This window comes from Cryptotermes secundus, unplaced genomic scaffold, assembly GCF_002891405.2.
Source record: "Cryptotermes secundus unplaced genomic scaffold, Csec_1.0 scaffold364, whole genome shotgun sequence".
Classification (NCBI taxonomy): Eukaryota; Metazoa; Arthropoda; class Insecta; order Blattodea; family Kalotermitidae; genus Cryptotermes; species Cryptotermes secundus.
The window spans coordinates 673,615-694,812 of record NW_019733841.1 but is presented as its reverse complement, the minus strand read 5'-3'; the positions used below and the strand labels follow the sequence as shown (position 1 = coordinate 694,812).

Sequence of the window (21,198 nt, the reverse complement as noted above, 5' to 3'; positions counted from 1 at the left end):
ACAGGAGAGAGGGAACGGCTAGAGGAGCAGCTGCAACCAGCAACCAAGGGGCCAGAAGGACGGTAAGAGAAGGAAGGTGGCAACGTAACGTAAAGGGCCCAAAGGATAGAGGACAGTTACAGAGAGAGAAAGTGAGGCCAAACATAAGGGCTAAATGGTCAGAATAGGAAATTTATCAGACAAATATTTACCTATACGGACTTTACTATAAGTTTCGTTTAAACACATTTTAATCAGCCTAACTACCCCAAACTCTATCAGAATATTGTACAATACTTTCCTCCTAACTGAATCATGGACTTTCTTGAAGTCTACAAATAGCTGATGTACTGTCTCATTGTACTCCCGTTTTTTCTCCAATATCTGACAAATGCAAAAGATCTGATCTTGCTCTTTAACCTCTGCCTCATTTCATTTCTTGACCTCTCTTATGAAATCCATGTAATGTTTGTCCACTCACTGCCAGTCTCTCCCTAACTTTTGCCAGCACCAGACAGTGGCCAGTATCACAATCTACTCCCCTGAACAATCAGACATCAAGTACACTTGAATACCATCTCCTATTTATGAAAATGTGGTCAATTTGATTGTGAGTCTTTCAATCAGCAGATGTCCCAGTAAATTTGTGAATGTTATGATGTGGGAACATTGTGCTTTTGACACTCAGATTTTTGGATGTGGCAAAGTTTACTACTCTACCTACATTATCATTATAAATTTCGTGTAAACTCTCATGGCCTGTTGTTGGTTTCAAAAGGCCATCCCTCCCTACTTTGGCACTGAAATCTCCTAACATTATTTTCATATGGTATTAAGGAATTTAGTGAACACGTGTTCTAGTTCCTTGTGGAAGCTATCCTTCATATCACTTTTATCCTCTGTTGGGGCATGAACATTCAGAACAATTTTATCACTCCAGGAACCTTTTAGTGTTGCGTACAATATCCTATCATTGACAGACTCTACCCTCATAACTGGTCATGTGATTCTCTTACATATAAAAAAAACCTGTATGTAATTAATGATTTTTATTTCTCTTTCCACAGGAAGACGTGCATATAATCACCTCCTGGTTCAGTGTCACCCTAGTCCCATCTGACCTCCTGTACTCCCACTAAATCTAACTTATATTTTGATCTTTCTTAACTGTCCTGAGAGAACCTGCCTTATACATACTTCTTACATTCCATGTATAAATTTCATATCTATTTTCCTTAGATTAGGTCGTTCATCCAAAGTATTCAAAGAGTCCCTTTGTGACATTCTGTAACATGATTATTTTTATGGTGAGATGTTAGCCCCACGCCTAACCCCAAACTGGAGGACCATCCCTTGTTGGCTGTCCAGGACTGCTTACTCAATATATTTGCAGCTACCCTCCATATCTGGATCCTGTTTCCTCCATCTGTAACTTGAGGATGTGCCATGCCATGGTGACAAGGGAACAACTTAACAAGGTGGACAAAATATTGCTGTAGTAAAAAATGATGAACATCAAGATGGCTTCTTTTTAGCACATACTCCAAATATACATAAATTGTAACTTATCTTTTAAATGGATCCACTCATACAATGATTTTCCCATAAATCTTTTAAATGGATCCATTCATACAATTACTTTCCCATAAATCTTTTAAATGGATCCACTCATACAATGACTCCCATATGGAAATGTTTTCCTCATTTCTTTGCATATTATACAACCCCACATTTTGGCTACTTTGCTTTAGAATATGCAGTTAGGAAGGTCCATGAAAACCAGGTGGATCAGAAATTAAATGGGACACATCAACTGTTAATCAATGCTGATGATGTCAATCTACTGGGTGATAATATAGATATTATAAAGAGAAACACATAAACTTTAATTGATGCCAATAAGGAGGTTGGGTTAGTAATAAACACAGAGAAAACTAAGTGTATGTTGCTATCTCATCACCATAAGGCAGGACAAAATCAGGACATGAAGATAGGTAACAGATGTTCTGAAAATGTGCCACATTTCAGATATTTGGGAACGACTATAACAAATTAAAACCTGATTCAGGAGGAAATTAAGAGGAGATTAAACTCGGGTAATGCTTGCTACCATTCAGTCCAGAACCTTTTTTCTTCTCATCTGCTGTCTAAAAACATAAATATTAGGATATACAAAACTATAATTTTGCATCTGGTTCTGTATGGGTGTGAAACTTGGTCTCTGACAGTAAGGGAGGAACACAGACTGAGGGTGTTTAAGAACAAGGAGCTGAGGAGAATATTTGGACCAAAGAGAGATAAAGTGAATTGAGGTTAAAGAAAACTGCATAATGAGGAGCTTCATAGCTTGTACTCATCTCCAAACATAATTAGAATGATCAAGACAAGGAGGATGAGATGGGCATGGCATGTAGCATAAATGGGGGAGAGGAGGAATGCATATAGGATACTGATGGGAAAGCCAGAAGGAAGGAGACCACTGGGAAAACCAAGATGAAGGTGGGTAGAAAATATTAAAATGGATCTTAGAGAGAGAGGTTGGGATGGTGTGGATTGGATTAATTTGGCCCAGGATAGGAACCAGTGGAGGGCTCTTGTAAACACGGTAATGAACTTTCGGCTTCCATAAAATGCTGGGAAGTTCTTGAGTAGCTGCACAATTGGCAGCTTCTCAAGAAGGGCTCAGCTCCATGAGTGATGATACTTTGGCTACCAGAATTATGGAGACTGAGGACATAATGCTAATAATGGCTTCATGAAATGGTAGAAGACGAAGGTTCAGTCATGGCCCATTTTGAAGTACTATAGGGAATCTGTGGGAAATGCAACAAAGAAGAGGGTACCTGGAACATTTAATAAGAACAATTTGTAGTCTATGCAAGAGCCAGCAGTAATAACGCATTTAAGGACAGGGTATCAAGCAGACCACAAACCATTTCAGAAGTCCAATAACATTGAAATTTTTACCCACCACTCTTCAATATGTATGTAAATAATATGTTACAAGAATAGCGAAAAAAGAATTCAACTCAGGAATTAAAATGATAGAGAGGAATACAAGTATGAGAATACACTGTTATTTACAGATGACAATAATTATACATAGCAAGATTACAAAAATATTTAGTGTACACTTAACAGGAACGTTTGGCAGAAGTAATGATAAATGAGATAGTTAAAAGATTATGATAAACTCTTCATGTACAATAAACAAACACTGCTTACCTGCAAGCATTTGTCATTAGGCTATGTTTATGAAACTGGCAATAAATCAATCATATGCAGGCCTACTGAACAATCAGTATTAAGGCATCAATGTTTACTGTTGTTATATGCTCTGAAAATAATTAAATACGTAGGTAAGTCAATAAGTAAGTTACAAATGGATATAGAACTTAAACAAATAAGAGTACTGATTTGAAAAATGCTTTTATTTCTCAACATAATCTCCCTGTATATTGAGGCACTTGTCCCACCATTTCACAAGCCCCTGAAAACCAGAAGCATAAAATGCTTTAGGTTGATGTCTGAAACAGGCGTGTGCACAAGGCATGGCCTACCTCATAATGCATGGCAGGTTGCATGCTTCTGTTGAATGACCTCACAAAGTTTCCTGAGGATGTTACAGTAGGAGTCGGCATTTACGGTTCATCCTTGAGGCTGGAATGCGGTGAGCAGAATGCCTTCGTGATCCCAGAAGACTGTGAGCATCACTTTCCTGGAGGATGGTGTCACCTTAAACCTTTTTTTGGCAGGTGACGCAGGATGCTTCCACTGCATTGATGCATGCTTTGTCTCAGGCTGTTAATGGTAAACCAAAGACTCATCACCTGTAACAATTTGGGCTAGCATATTGTGTCCTTCATCGTGGTAGCGATTGAGGAGCTGTAATGCCCAGCACCACTTTGTCCACCACAAATCCCACTCGACCAGACGCAGGATCGAAACTGGGCCGCCACGGTGGGAAGCCAACGACTAACCGATTGAGCTATGGTGTGGCACTGAGGTAGGTTACTCTCTGAATAGTTATGCCTTTCTGTATCTGTCATCATTCTGCCAATGCTCATAATTGTCTCTTACTGCCCCAGAGGTCAGATCAGTTAACACGATATTACTATAACATTGGTCTCTGTTTGACACTTCTTCTCTGACTTAGCTCTTGACCACCTCAAGTAAGGAACTGAACTTATGTATAGAACATATCTGCTGCTTGGGGTTATACATATAGATGTTATAAAATTTATGTTGAAGCAAAGTAAAATAATCATCAACTAAGGAATTAAAATCTAATTACATTTCTCTTTTAGCAGTACAATAAAACTACAAAAGAAATATTATTCTACAAATAATGATCACTCATAACTATTGAAAGAGAATTATGACATCCTCTTCCTCCTCATTATCATCATCATCTCTTGCCCCCACCCCTTCTCTCTCTAGACCCAGCTAAGTCGGAAACTGTGGAATAAATAATTATATAAAAAGATTATTCATTAAACAGCACTGAAATCTAACATTTTATTTCTGACATTAATACAATATTAATATTTTATGTGTCTTTGCAAGGTAAGAAAAGTGAGTTTCAAATTTATCTTGAGATTCATCATTCTGAAAGAAAAAAAAACAGAATCTCAACATAATGACACCCACATTTTAAACCTAAAGCATAAATCAAAGGATGAGTTCTATAGGCTGCTCTTCAGAAAAATCTGAATGCCTGATATACTGTTCCCACCTAATAATCCAGTATTCATTATTTTTCTGCATATAAAAAAGGGATCTGCAGTAACTTCTACGGTATTACTTCAATGTTTGTTGTACAGCTTATGAAGTAACTCTCTGGTAATGGAATCCAAATATTTAATACTCCTAACACAGTGGCGTGCTGTGCATGGAAGCAAGGGAAGCATTGCTTCCGTAGTTTAGAAATGAAAAGAAAGAAGTCATCTTTAAATAATTCAAAATGAATAATAAGGATTTGAATATTGTCATTTAGCGCACGTTCCTGCTCAAGGCCACATGCCTCCTCCTCCTCCCTTCCCTTGCTTGGGGGGACGGACCAAGTTTCCTTTGTTAAACTCCGTAAGAATTTGTCGCACACGAAGTGGGCAAGGAAGCAACTTTCAGTTGCCTGTGATATGGAAGCAAAGGACTGTGTTCTTTCAATGGTTATGTGAAAATTAACTGTTTATGTGTGATTTCAGTCCTGTTGGGTGTTATAGGTAACCTTAAGTTTTATTAAAATATTGTAAGTGCATATTTATATGGCGTAAGATTGTATTTGTGATCGTATTTTGACGCATCAGAAAGAAGCTATCTGCATTTAAGGGAAGCAAGCCTGATATTGTGGTACAAGAGCAGGGGCATGATTAGACTACACACACAGAACACAACTAAAATTAATGCTGGCAGAGAACACGACTGCGATGGTGCAATCGAAAAGCCTTTTAAAATGGGGGTTTAATAGCAGGGACTTTTCTGAAAAGAAAATAATTATAGAAAGAGGATGACCGACATGAGAGGTGCCAGAACTTAAAGCACTGTACCACTTGTACCGTCTTACATTCTGCTACCACAGCACCATCACTCTCTGGCACCTTTCGGCTCCGTCTACCCTTCCTCAATCGGAGGAGGAAACGGTGCTCCGTCATACGGCTCTCATGCTGTGCTCGCACACTCCCTAAGTTAGAGTAAGGGATCCAAGCTAGCAGCGAGGTAAATCTAGTTACAAATGATGGCAATCAATATAATAACAAATAACAGAATTTAATAAACACAACTAACACATAACCAAAGACAAGAATTCATCGTCGTTACAGCGCACCAGCCCAAGAAATTAAACAGAACAACTCAACTAATTGCACATTTACATGCTCGCACACAGCGGCATCTAACTCGGGCAGAATGGCCCATATTTACTGGCGCAACAATCTGCCTTGGTTGCATGAAAACATAACTACTACTTTCTAGCCGGGCCACAGGTTGAGTCTAAACCAAATACACAATATAAATTATAAACACAGGTTTAACTAAACTGGTACGAGTCGCCGCCGTACTACAAACCCAACGACAGACGACCGCGGGCAATCTCGCCAGCCGCGAACCAGCCCACTACTTGCCGAAACCAATTTTGAACTCCAAGCCGAACAGGAATTTGACAATCACTCCGGCTGGCTCAGCGCCGCGAGCAAGGCCCTATGGATCCATAACCAGAACTGTCCTCCAAACTCAAATTAACTTCAAAGCAAGGCTCCCAGGGCTAGAAAGGAGGGGAGAGGGCAACACCATGTGACCCGGTCCCGCATGGGGAGGGGGTGGGGGATAAGTTTAAGAACCTCGATCAAGGGGCTGGAAGCCCATGACATCATACTGGAGCCAGTGCATGGCTCAGCACAAACCAAATTATGTGTGAGGAAATTTAATTTGGAACAGTATTCTAAAACAGAGTGGCTATCCGGTTGCTGTAATATAGGAAAATTGTTTTGTTGGCCTTGCCTATTGTTTCTCAAGGAAAAATATATATGGAACAAGACTGGGTTTGGTGATATCAAGAACCTTCACAAAGCACTGAAATGACATGAGAACTCTCAGACTCACAGTATTTCAACATTGCAACTTGTTATGTTTGGGAAATCTCGAATTGACTGTCAACTTGAGAGTCAAAAGCGCCTGACGATACTACATAGAGAAATAATGAAATGCTTGATTGATATCATCTGCCATTTAGGAAAGTGGCAACTTGGCCTCCATGGTCTTGACGAAAGTGTGGATTCTATCGACCGAGGTAATTATGTGGAATAGTTTACTTGTTGAGGAAATATGATCATAAACTCAATGTTCACCTCGAGAACAGTACAGTATTTACAGGTTTATCGAACAGAATACAAAACGACCTTATTGACTCAATAAGTGATGTAAATTTTGGTGAGTTGATTGCTATCAGTTCGTTTATTAGATACCACTGCTTCCCTTACCAAAAATAGTACTGCATACCACTGTCCTAACACCAAAGGCCTAGCCTACTTTGAGCATCTGCTAAATGGAAAACAACACAAAAACTTTACATAACCCTAGGTTTCAGTCAGAGAACCTCCTGAGAGATGTTGCTACTAAGCTAGCTAGCTTATCAGATATCTGTGGCATTTCAAAGCTACAACAGTCTTATCTACACATACAACAAAGAGACTTCTGTCTCCTCCCTTCGTACATATTGTTCTAGGGACACAAATCCAGAAGACTACAAATCTGGAAAAATTTGTTACATGAAAAAGTACTGCGATGTCAAAAAATCTTACCTCAGTTCCTCTGAATGTTCTAAAGTAAAGTAAAGTAAAGTAAAGTAAAGTAAAGCTATCCCTGTACCAGGCCATGAAGGCACATAGGGCTGTGAGACATTGAGGGTCCCACATTATCTAGACAATCGACTCAAAGATTGCGGTAAGGTTGGCAGCCTTATGCACCGGCCGCCCTTTACTCCCCAGGAAAATTATTTAATTAATTCCTGGTAGTCATTTCTGTTAGAGGCTGTGAATGTGATAAAGAGGATTCTGAAACTCCATCTGTATGGCTACATGTACACATGTATGTGCCCTTCATTTGTGCCCGAAGAGTTGAATGGATATGATTCATATTTAATATATAAGAGTTTATGCATCATGGGTCAATTCAAAGTGAATATGAATATGGTATGTATGACACAAACTCCGTCCTAAGTGCAACAATTTATTGTAGTTCTTTTGTCTTCCTTTCTTCTACACTACATGTTTCGGCCATAAATGGCCATCATCAGGTGTATACTCTCACGTAGCTGTTACACTGCACGTAGTTTAAAATTTAAAAACATCAGCTTTCTTAATTGTTCAATTATCCATTGTTAATAGGTCCCGATATATCAGAATCCTCTTAAAATTTTTAAAATGTAAAATTCGCAGGGATACCTGCTCAAGGTCTACAGTGTTGCAGCGGTTACTTCTTGCTTTCAGCACTGTTCGGGTATTATTCTGTGTAGGCTCCCTGTGTATGTGCCGCTGCTTATCTTTAATACGTGCTTAAATATAATATGAATATTGTAATCCCAAAAAAAGGCACCCTTCAAATGGCCTGTGAAAAATTAAACTGGCAGCTTTCTCAAAAACAGCTCTCACATATTTTGATTACATTTCAGTAATTTAAGAAGACCACTGTCCTAAATAAAACTGCATTTTGGTGTCATCAGGACAATAATGGTATGTGCACTAAGGGCCCAAATAGTTATATAATAAATACATGTCCTACCTTGCAAAATAAAAAAACAAACAGTGATATACTGAAAGGCAATCAACTAATTTCTGGTATAACATATGCAAGGTTATTCTTATATAAGGTATTATGTGAAATGTCCTTAGCTTTATGTTCATTAAAGCACCAGTTACTGGCTAGAGTTCTGAGTAAATGTTTCAGCTTCAGTCTCAGCCCTCAGTGATTCCCCAAAGCATGTAAGAACTGAATACACTCAGTTGTGAACATTAAAAGAATCATAATTTAAAAATAACACAGTTATATGGCCGAGGTTTGCAGAACACACTGTAATAAGCCAGCCATCATACTTGCAAGCAAAGGCTCCTAAGTCTGCTCATTGACTTAAAGATTTTACAGACAATATCTTGCATTTGTCTGCTACATGTGAAGTTCAATATTGGAGTGCTGTGTCTGTCTCATTTCATGTACTGTAAGTCTACTGCTGTTTGCACTGTCCAATTGGTTATGGCCTGACAAAATAGCTTCAACTCGCTGTCTGTTTCCATCTTCCATTTGTGTCCTGGTGTCACATTCACATACTGTCGATATGTTTGTTTGCTGAAATGGTTTGTTCTCATCAGCAGGAATGCTGCATGCTGGTGTAACAACTGCCTCCGAGTAGAGAGGTGGTGAAATGCCCCAAGTGTCAGGTACCTCAGACACAGAAATACACCAATGTACAAGACTGCAGCTTTGAATTGACCTTCTAAGTCTTACTACAATGTCAATGATCAGCAGTTGCAGAATAAAGCAATAATAATTTATTGACATGCAGGTTTTATAATGATAACATTACAATTAATCACTATAAAAACTTGTTCACCTTTGTATTCTTCACCAAATACTAGGGTGACCAAGCCAAGGATACTGGGTATGGCATGTAGCATGCATTTGTACAGCTGTTATTTATATAAAATGCTGGCTAAAAACCTCAAAGGAAGTAACAACTTGATATGGAAATATTAAAATGAGTCTTACAATTTGTCAAGCTTCTCAAGAAGGATTTTGCTCTCTGCAATCAAGATTCTTTCATCTAATTCAATTTTGATACAGGCTGGGCAATTTCACTTACATTTTACATGAAGATCTATGCATAATTTAAGATTTATTTCAATATGTAGGCCTGCTTCACAGGCAAAGAAATTCTTTTCCATCATATACGTAGGCTTTAATGAGATTTATACTTGGCTATGTACATTTTCATCATAAAGGATGATGCTCAAGATACTAATGAAATACTAACATAGAGTCCATGAATGTAGCCCTGTAATGTGAACTTTACTCATTTGTATAACAAAAGCAGTGCACCAGAGTGAACTGAGCAGTTATTAAATCAAGACCAGCCTTGCAATGACTGACAAACTGTCAAAAGAATCATACTCAAGATGAAGTAGCAATTAGAACCAAAGCATTTTACCATGTTATTCTGCACAAATCCCATGAGATCTCAGTTCAGTATCTGTGATTTCTGCAGAAAGTAATGATGAAGAAAGTGTTACTTACACAGTTCTGCACAAAGTAATGATGAAGAAAATGTTACTTACACAGTTCTGCACAAATTAATGATGAAGAAAATGTTACTTACACAGTTTGCACAAAGTAATGATGAAGAAAGTGTTACTTACACAGTTCTGCACAAAGTAATGATGAAGAAAGTGTTACTTACACAGTTCTGCACAAAGAAATGATGAAGAAAATGTTACTTACACATAACTGTACTACTGGAAGGATTGGGAAATTGAACAGGACAGCAATACAGAAATTTGAAGATGCTTTGGCCACATAACTAAAACCTCATAACAATTAAGTCATTTTTTAAATACATGGTTTTTATGTCTTATAAGCATAAGTAAAGACCTCTTTATATCTGATGAGCCAATTATGACATGGAAGTCTTACTGTACATGCTTCAAAGCATATTATTCACACAAAACATTAAAAAAAGTGCAAGCATATGGAGTATAGAAAAAAACTTAAGGTACCTCAAAGTCTGTGATGGTCTCCTGATATGGGGGCGGTTTTTCCAGTCGAATCTGACTGTTATCTTCATATCGTGGTGGTCGGTCCCTTAGCCGCTGGAGAATGAATCGCTGCATGGATGTCAGGCTACTCTCCTGCTCACGAAGTAAGGATGACAGGCGCCCATTAGATCCACTGCGACTGTTATGTCATGCAACAGTTAAATTAATTACTGCACTGCTGAAGTAACATTCTACAATGGCAAACTGTGGTATCATAAAGAGAAGTTGATGAATTCCAGGTGCCAGGTCATCATTGCTTTTACTTGTACTCCTTTCAAGGAGCACACACTTTGAATATCTGATCCTCTATTGTATGTGAAACTAACACTCGTTTCACAGGTCATGTTCAAAGTGTTTCTTTTCAAGTGCCATTTTAGAATATTCTCTTCACTTAATTTTTTTTTGGGCACAAATCTGTAATGTGTGGATTTTTATTTCCACACCTTTATATACATCTGTGATTTTGTGCTTAAGCACATAGGTATACGTGGTGTGTTCAAAAAGTATCGAGCCTTCTTTTTTCCCCGCGTAAACCAATGAAGCGTGGGAGGCTCCCTTCAGTGGAGATGTGGATGGGACATTCATGAGCAGTCGTGAATTTTTTCCAGCCCCCTGAAAGCGTCAGTCACTGGCAGTCGGCCTATGAGTGAGGACGTGTAGTGGGCGCTCGTCGGATTCCAGTAAGGTGTAAAATGACGGAACAACATGAGCAGCGATATTGCATCAAACTTCGCCAAACGCTTGGTGATAGCCAAGTTGAAACCATTCGCAAGATTCAACAGGCTTTCAGGGACGATGCCATGAGCAACTCATGGATAAAGGAGTGGTACAACTGCTTCAAAGATGGCCGCACATCAGTGGACAGCAAACCGCGTTCAGGCAGACCCTCAACAAGCCGAAATGAGAAATGTCATTGAGCAAGTGCGGACTTTGGTCATGGAGGACCGTCGTATCACAGTCCGAGAACTTGCGAATGAGACAGGGGTAAGCATTGGATCGGTACATTCAATTTTGACTGAGGATTTGGGTATGAGGAGAGTGTCCGTGAAATTCACACCGAAACTGCGCATCTGATTCAGACTTTCATCGTCAAACACAACATCCCTGTGGTTCATCAGGCTCCCTACTCCCCCAACATGGCTCCATGTGACTTTTGGCTATTTTCCAAGCTGAAAATGCCACTGAAAGGAACCCGATTTGAGTCAAGAGAAGACATCATGCGGAATGCGACGGCCTGGTTGACCACCATTCCAAAAGACGCGTTCCAGAAGTGTTTCCAACAATAGCGGAAGCGCTGGGAGAAGTGCGTGCATTACCAAGGAGACTACTTTGAAGGGAATTAGGGTTTTGTACCTCCAAATCAATAAATGTATTTCTGCCGACCAAAGGTTCAATACTTTTTTAACACACTACGTATGCTTCTGTGAGTCCACAGAAAAATCTGCACCAATCTCAGTGAGTCTAGTGTTTTAACCTGAGACACCAAATATTACTTACACACACAGATACATGTGTGATGCACAGAACTGAAAGTTTCAGTCTAAAAGTTTCAGAATTTGGCTTGTTCCATTTTGCAGTACATAATACAATTAAAATAGATATTCTCACAGCACACTTTCCACTGATCCATCAATATAAACTCACTGTGGACATGTCTTCCAGAACAAAGCTGCAAGGGCCAAAAAAGCAATAGTAAGGGCTGATCCAAGTGCCACCTGGGCAGCCAAAACAAAGGAATCACTAAAACACAAAAATATATATGTAAGTATTTAAAAATAAGTTGGATTTGAGGTTCTCACAGTGGGATCTGTGAAGAGAAACATGCTTATACAGAATGTTACACGTGTTCTTTACCATAATGTCAGATTTAGTGGTTAATGTCTCAGACAAATCACAAGGTCTTTTCAAAATGCCAGATATATAAAGCTACTTCACTTGGAGAAAAAAATCTTAAAATTTTCAAAATAGATTGCTATAGTTAAAACAACACAACAGTGTTATGCAAAACATTGGTAACCAATATGAGGCAATGTAGTGCAGTACAGTAACTCCAACAAATCCAGTATTTCTGAATGATAAATGAATGCTAACAGTTCACCATCGTCATCCTCAACTAACTGCTCTTTGTCTTATTAAGACATCATTCAATTCCACAACATGGATTCAGAAGTTCAGTGTTAATAAGTAATTTCTTGACATGCATATGATGGTCAAGAAGTTGCATGAAAGTTACCGCCTTCTGGGATGTGATGTGTAGTCTGTAGATTATTACTAATATTTTAGAGAAATATTTCAAGTAGTAATAAAAAGGGTCTTAAATTTGATTTCTAAATTCTTCATTTTTGTGTAGCATACAAAAACAGCAATTGTATATATTATTACATATCTCATTTTATATATTATTTTATATTTACATTCTTTTTATTCTTTACAGGAATATTTTGGTTAGAAATCTTTTTACGGTCCAAGTAGTTGTCTTGCTTTACAATTAAAAGAAGACAAGGTTGTCAGTCTGTGTTCTGGTTTTTAGATGCTTATTTTAGATATACACAGTTTTTATATTACTGTATACTAGTCTTTATTTCAATTTATTATATAATTAATGTATGTTAATCAAAACTCATTAATGACATTATGTTTTAACTATTGAATTTTTAATTAATAGACTTGCATAAAACTGTACAAATTGTACAAGGTTTGCCATTACTTTTACTACTAAAATTAACTTATTTATTATATTGCATACGTTTATCAGTAGTTTATACAAATGTGCATGCTATTGGATGACAACTGTAATCCTTAGTGGTGACTGTAACTAGGATGATCTCCACATCCGCATGAGAATGTACTCTCGACAGGATTTACGGAAGGTGAATAAATGAAATGAAATGAAATGTGGCCTATAGTTTTGGTTTGGGGTACCACTGAAACCCTTTTGGCTCTTAGTGATCTGGGGACAAAAAGGTATGGCAAGCATTATCCTAGATAAAAAGATGTCTCCAACAGTGACACTTACTTGCAGTTGTTCCAACAGACACAATGATTCCCAACACACCTGTATCTATTTGGAGGATAGCAGCAACTTGTACATTGGCTACTTGGGCCTATCAACACCAAACCAAAACTACAATTAGCATATTCATGTTCCTGTTAAACTACTCGTAACAGTGGAAAATGTATCTAAGCACTGCCATTATTATAGAAGTTATGGTTGTATAAACAACTGGAGAATGTGAAATGTTTTAAATATTTGGGTAGCTTGTTAACAGATGATGGAAGGTGTACTTGTGAAATTAAATCTAGGATTGCCATGGCAAAAGCTACATTTAGCAAGAAGAAGAATCTTTTTACCAGCAAATTGGACTTAAATTTGAGGAAGAAACTAGTGAAATGCTACATTTGGAGCATGGCTTTCTATTTGGCTGAAACTTGGACACTTAGGGCAGTAGATCAGACACACCTGGAAAGCTTCGAAATGTGGTGTTGCAGAAGGATGGAGAAGATCAGTTGGACCGATTATGTGAGAAATTAAGAAGTGTTATTTAGAGGAATATCCTACACAAAATAAGAAAATGGAAGGCTAATTGGATTGGTCATATCTTACGCAGTAACTGCCTTCTAAAAGAAGTTATTGAAGGAAAGATAGAGGGGCAGATCGAAGTGACCAGAAGACGAGGAAGAAGACATAAGAAGATGCTGGATGACCTTGGGGACAGAAGAGGATACTGTCATTTGAAGGAGAACGCTCTAGATCGCATTAAGTGGAGGAATTGTTTTGGAAGAGACTGTGGACCTGTCATCTGACAGATTACTGATGAATGAATGGCTGTATAACTGCTTCTTGGGGGTCTCTATAGCATAAGGTATGGACACAAATTTGGTTCTAGCTTGAAGTTAAAAGTAACAAGTCTGATATTTGTTTACTTTTATGTATTAAAATAATTTCTAACCTGGCTGAAGAGATTTATATGAAATGTTGTCATTTAATAATCATATTAAAGAAACAAATTTTGATTCATGATATTGTTAACATTTGTTATTTAATTACATTGTCGGCATCACGACAATTTAGCGTCAATCATGGGCTGATTATTGAATATGAAGCAGTTGGAAGAATAAGCATTGGCAGCGTAAACCTGCCTAAGTGTCATTTTGTCCACCATAAATCCCATATGACCTGATCTGGAAAGGAACACATTTCACCATGGTGGGAAACCAACAAATCTGTATTGGATAATTCACATACACTACATGAAACACCAGATTCTGATGTGTGAGGGGAAAATGGGGAGTAACATTATGTCTGAATTAAATTTACTACTGTTTGCTTTTCATAAAATCCAAGCCCACATTGAAATATGTTACTCATACTATTCAATTAAGGCAATCATTTGAACTGAAATTCAAAATTTTCACTTGTGGATAAATTGTAATTATATTTCAATAAACTATGGCTGTAATTAAAAGTGGGACTTCAGATAAAATCAAGCAAAGATAATGCCATATTAAATAATTTGTACAAGTGATGTTATATGGAATTGGTAACCAAGAGGAAATGTTTACCTTTTTTAAGCTAAATATTAGAATTTCCTTATAAAATCCAGGCTTAAAATTATCCCTTTGATTTATGTAACTAAATGATGTAAAATTGTACCATAATTTTCATGTCTTCAATATTACTGTTTTTGAAGAAATGGCTCTCCATTATCTTAAATGAACATGTGTTACTAATAATGATACTGTATACTGTTAAATCCACTTTTCTCATTAGAGTGCTCACCAACAGCAAAGGCCTATAACAGGGAAAGACTAAAAATAAATACAAAACTAAAAAAAAATATAATAAAACAAACTCAATAGGGTGACACAAACATAAGGTATCTCCCTGAGAAACCAGGTTACAAAAAAAAATTATAAATACTATTGCAGTAGTGGAACACTCAGCTGAAGCATTAAATGTGACAGCTCTATGTAAGTAAAAATGGAAAATTTCGTAACTGATTTCTTAGGTAGAGTACATGTAGATTAGAGGCATCCCAAAAGGAGTGAAAAATAATTTGACCTTAATAATATTAATATGAAATAAAGTATCCAAAGTGATGATGTTATTATATATATCTGCATCTATGCCTTACAAAATTTAAACTTTTAATTGCCTGGAAAAAAACTGTGACATATTTTTTAAAGTAAGAAATTGTCATTTTGTTAAGTTATCCAGTTTACTTCCATTGCCATATTGCATGAATTGTGTTACATTCTGCATTTATGAAGTGCCTGTTTCACATAATACATAGGCCCCAGTTGCATTCCCTGTCACTTATGCTAGAAAAATGTGCATGGTCTTCATGAAATCTGTACACAGTGTTTCTAGTTAAAATTTAAGCTGAGTTTAAGTTAAAAATTGTTGAATATTAGGAACAGTAACCAGAAGAGGAACAGAATTTGGCAGAAACAAGAACTTTACACAAAGAGGTTGTATTTATAATCTGAACCAATTTTGACACAATATTGCAGCTTAGGAGTGGAAACTTCCATGGATTTAAAGGGGTAGTCAAATATACACAGATATATACTTTCCAGTGACATAACTTGAGTATGTTCCAGAGCCCACTGGTCACAGAAGTGAACAAGTTTGTTGGAAAACTTATTAAACAACACCTGATTACTGCATGTGTATGATAATCATAACAATGAAATATTATATCATTACTTTTCACTTTATGATATAATTCACATATTTTTGCACTTTTGTTTTAAAATTTAAATATTATTGCAAAAGGGAAGGTAAAATGTGCAAATAAAAATAATGTTCCCCTCTGCAAAAATAATACATGGCAAGACTTTAATAAATGCTAACAGTGAATGCTATAAAAAGCAATACAATAGCTCTTTCTGACCTGGGCATTGTTTGCATTTATCTTCACCATACTGATATCCACTGTCACATTCACATGAATTTGTCCTTGCGTTGCATGTTGAATATTCTACACAGTCTGAACTTCCTTCACAAGTTACAGCATCTGAAAAAACAAAGGAAAATATTAACACATTCTCAACATTAAATTTGCATTGTCAACATAATCTGAAGCTTCAGAATTAATTCCATAGGTTTTTAATTCACTCACTCAACGGATTCAATGTACTATTCACTCCCACTATCACAGATCAAAAGATGGCATGAATAAACTTGTTACCTAGCACAAATGAATAGCACGTATTTTTAAGCAATATGAAAAAGCACCTCTTTTAGCTACTAGATTTGAGAAAAAGAAAGGGGATTGTTGATGTTACTATAAACATATTTTCCTTCTTTCCTCTTGTAAATCATCTGTTTGTAAATGTATGACGTTTTAGTCAAAGGATAAGTAAAGTAAAAAGTAAAAGTAAAGGTATCCCTGTAATAGGCCTTAGAGGCCCTTAGGGTTACGAGATGTTGAGGTTCCAACATTTTCTAGACAATCAGCAAATAGATGGCATTAAGGTTGTCACCCCTACGTGCCTGCTGTCCTTTAACCCTGAGAATATTCCAAGAATATTCCTGGTACTCATTTCTATTAGAGGCTGAGTCAACCCCAAGGCCATAGTGCAGCTGGAAGGATTACGTAAATTGAAAAAATCCAATGACCTCATTAGGATTCGATCCCGCGGCCTTCCAGCTTGTAACATAGTGCCTCAACCAACTACGCTACCGTGTATGCCGATAAAAGGATAAGAAGAAATCAAATTTTGCAGTTGAGTGATTAGCCCTCCTGCTTCATATTTAAGAGGTCTTGCTTTCAGATCTTGGTCCAGAGACTGGTTATCTTGACTGGGTTCTCTTCATGGTTTTCCAAAGTTCCTCCAAGCAAATGCTGGGTTCTGCTACACAGATCTCTAACAGATATGCACTATTCCTTGTATAGATTATAATCAGCTGCAGTGCAACCTACATTAGGGTTTTATGAGTTTTTGTACAGGCATCTTCATAATTACAGGAATGATTTATTCTTTTATTCACTCTCCTTGTATTTTGTGGTCTCAATATTTTATATTATATTAATTTAAAACAAAAAATTCTGAACCCCTTTTCAACTTCATTCTTATTATTTTTTAACATTTAAAATTAGATATATAATCCTTTGCGTGTTGTTATCAAACATTTAAATAAAAATGACTCTCAACACCAATATTACATTTTCCATTTCATAATAAGACAGACCTTCTTACATTTTTATGAGTACCTAATGCTTTATTTATGCCCACAGTGTGAAAAGTAATGTATCTGCTACATTTATCCACGCACTTCAAACAAAACATCCTTCTGTATATTACAGTTGTTACTTATGTTACCAAATACTAATTATGAATGGGGACAGAACTTGGCAGCAATTCAACATATTCTGAAGTAAGTAGTTTAGTGTCAATCATTGCAACAAAAAACATCCTATAGGTAGCATAAACGCTTTGTGTATACTGTTTTTCTCCCAAGTTTTGCAGTGTCTTAACTTCAACAGTCTTTCTATGAGGTTAGGTATTTTTGACAAATTTTCTTTCCGACAATTTTCCCTTAAAATTTAAATGGGTTTTACTCCAATTCAATATACTGAAAGGGTTTGGCATGTGAATACACACATGACACAGACTAGTAATGAAATTTGGAGCCCAAAAACTAAGAAAACAATTGAGGTATGACATGTGACATGTCACATAGTTTTTGTGAAAATTATGAACAGGAACTTATATAAATCACCATAAAACACTCACAATTGTTCATCACACTCTCCCGTTCCTGAGATACAACCACAGTTAAAGAACAGACCATTATTACAAAGATCTCCATGATGGTGTCCACTTCAGGTGTGGGGGCCAACTATCTCACTTGTAAGGCAAACTGATAAGATAACAGCATTGTCAGAACCTGAACAGCTGGTCTCAAGGATATCCCCATTATTGCACTTGGTTGCTTTGCATATCAAACTGTGGCCAGTCACAAAGCTGCCAGCACCATCCTTTATTTGAATAGTGAATCATATTATGAAAAGAGGTTGTTCATAGCATCACAGATGCCCATCTTCCTCTCATGGATTCAGTACCATAATTATTGTATTTTCATTTATATTCCAGTTAGTTAGTAGCAAGTAGTAACTCACAGACATTTTAAGCTATGATAAAGGTAAAAAGCAAAGTTGTCCCTGTGCTTAACTAATTAAGTACTATGCCATGAAGATCTGTGGGGGGAATGGATGCATAGATCTACATATTCTTGACCTTGGCACTAGTTGGAGGTGAGTGATCAGCTTCATGGCCAGCTGCTTCACCAGCAAAGAAAGAGCCCCTCATTACCCATTGGATAGGAGGCTGGGTGAGCGGTAGAAGTGGTCTGGATGACATGGAGAAGAGAAAAATCTTACCCTTACCGAGACTCAACTCCAACCCCTTGCTGTCCAGCCTGTAGTCAGTCACTATACCGACAGTACCATCACAGCTCCATTTTAAGCTATGACTGTACTAAAACCTTACTCAGTGAAGTCCCAGATCAGAGAAGTCCTAACTAAAGGCTATCACACACTTCATATATTGTGACAAATATGCAGTAAGGCATAATATAGCAGTATTCGAGCTTCAAAAAACAGAATATGCTATAGCTTATCTAAATTGCAATTTGATTACCAGCAGCCACAGGATAAAAGATTTGTAAACTTGAACTCATAACACATAAAGAAAATTTAAAAAATTGTATCAAGATTACCGATTATACAGGATTCCTTTCTCTACCATAACCAAAAAATATTATAGGAATTACATCATATATTCTTTTTCAGAAGAATTAGACAGACACATAGCCTTGAAAATTCAGAAACTGGCTGAAGAAACTAAGAAGTATATGGCATTTAGGAATGGAGTGACCTGTAATGAAGTGATTCTCAACCTACTGGATCTTGAATCTGAGTGACCACTTTCTCAAGAAACTACAGTTCCTCCACAGCAAAAAGGGAGATTCTCTTTTACAAGAAATGCATTTTTACAATTATGTACATTTTAGTATTGTATTAATCACTTATGAAAGTTGTTAAAACAATTAAAAATTGAGGTAGTTTATGATAAAGTTTTATTGCTATAATTATGTAAAAATAATACAGCCCAAACTCAATAAAGACTTTCTTTTGTCATTTTCTAAATTTTGACTGTATTCTGGAAGCCATGGTTGACTGCTGAATATAAGTGTTTAAAAATGTGCTCATAATATCCATTTAAATTACCCTGAACAATGTAACACCTATGGAAAAAATGTACTGGACACAAAATATGCTTAATTTTTCTATACAAATTTTTTGGAACACTTTTCTCTCTAACAAATATTTGACAAGATATAATCAGAAACACATGTACACTTTCATGTAAAGTCATCTAATGTATCTGTCCAGTGGTCGTAGATCTGTTCCATGCATGCAGGCTGAGCAAGCTTAATACAAACTCCACAATGTTACAAAAAAAAAATGACTGCAGTTGCAACATCAGACATGCAATACCTGAAATTCATACACGTATTTTCAAGATGAAATATTAATGGTATAAAGCAGCGTACCTTAATCGATGAACTGAGAAATGAAGATAAATAGCAGCTGACTGATTAGAACACATGAATATAACATGTTGCCAAATTAAGGGAGAACACAATTTACTGGCTGTCCTACTAACATTCTGTACTGTAGCTATTTGTGACTTTATTTTGTATGCGTAAACATAATTGGAAGTGTTTGTACTTGTACTGCAAATTCTATGACAACATCTTTTATAAAAATTGCAAGGTACAAATAAACCATACTGCTGACTTTAATTTAAACAATCTTTTCTCATTACATTTTACCATGAATATACAATTCCTTATTAGGTTATCCCAGGCATTTTAGTATGCAGGAACCTTAACCAACAACCTCTCTCCCTCATTAAATGCAGTCTGCTTGCCACCTGCTTTCACACTGGTATCTTGCTCAACTTATTCAACTCTGAAGATGTGAGGCGTTATCTTCCTATGAAATGTCAACTTGCTTTCGGACTACATGGCATTAGGTCTTCAAATACATTCAAGACCGTAGAGCACAAACAATGAAAATAACTAGTAGTTTGTGACACCTGAAGTTATCAGGACTCTTCTTGGATATGAGTCCATGAAATCTCGTACACAGGTATCACTCTGGAGGAGGCTGTTGCTTCTGTCTTCAGGATACAAACAGAATCATTCATCAGCCAGACAACATAATTCTAAAGAAATTGTAGAAAAAATTCCGAAACATTAAAAAAACTTGAGGATACAAAAACTGATATACTGATTGGTCATTTATACATTATAAATGAATCAAGTACATGCATTATGTTTTAGTGTGATGAATTCAAGAATACAGGGTCTAGAATATAATTTCTCTTTCATGTCATAAAATTTCACATAAATCAGATAACAATCACATGTCTTCCAAAATCCATGCTCTGAGTTACTCTTCTCCCATTTTTTTCAAATTTTTATTCTTTATTGCAAATGGTAAAACAATTCTGTCCAGTGTGACTGTTGAAGCTTTTACTAATTCACTTCTTAGCACCCTAACATGTTTCGGTCTCTATAGACCATCATCAAAGGGAACATCAATACTTTTAGAAACCACTATTACATTGGGTGTTTTGATTTTTAATACATAAATATACAATATTTGTAATATATACTTTATACAAAATCCAAATTTCTTACAACTACAGCAACTGTCCTTGATGCATTAAAGTTTTTTTTTTAACTTTTTGTTATTTAAATTAAAATTCTTTAACTGAATAGGTTCGTGTCCCTTGTCCTTTCGTTTTTCTTGACGGGGCGAACTTGTGCCGCCTGTCTTTCTTGGGAAGGTAGTTCTGGTTGTCATCCTGTGTTTGTTTGTAGCGTGTTGTGTTGTTTATT

The 21,198-nt window shown here is 36.7% G+C and overlaps 1 protein-coding gene across 2 annotated transcripts; it reads right to left on the bottom strand.

The window, feature by feature from the left end:
• Positions 1-8,374: 8,374 nt before the first annotated feature.
• Positions 8,375-20,835, bottom strand: LOC111868244. 2 transcript variants are annotated; one of them, XM_023858718.2, is made up of 6 exons: positions 18,021-20,835; positions 16,175-16,297; positions 13,294-13,381; positions 11,922-12,017; positions 10,239-10,416; positions 8,375-8,910 (listed from the first exon to the last, which is right to left on the bottom strand). In XM_023858718.2, the coding sequence occupies exons 1-6, from the start codon at positions 18,094-18,096 to the stop codon at positions 8,635-8,637; spliced, it is 837 nt and encodes a 278-aa protein (XP_023714486.1). In that variant the 5' UTR covers positions 18,097-20,835; the 3' UTR covers positions 8,375-8,634. The 2 variants fall into 2 exon arrangements, with proteins under 2 accessions (XP_023714486.1, XP_023714489.1); XM_023858721.2 differs by lacking the exon at positions 18,021-20,835 and having other exon boundaries at positions 11,922-11,946; positions 16,175-16,291.
• Between the last annotated feature and the right edge of the window lie 363 nt (positions 20,836-21,198).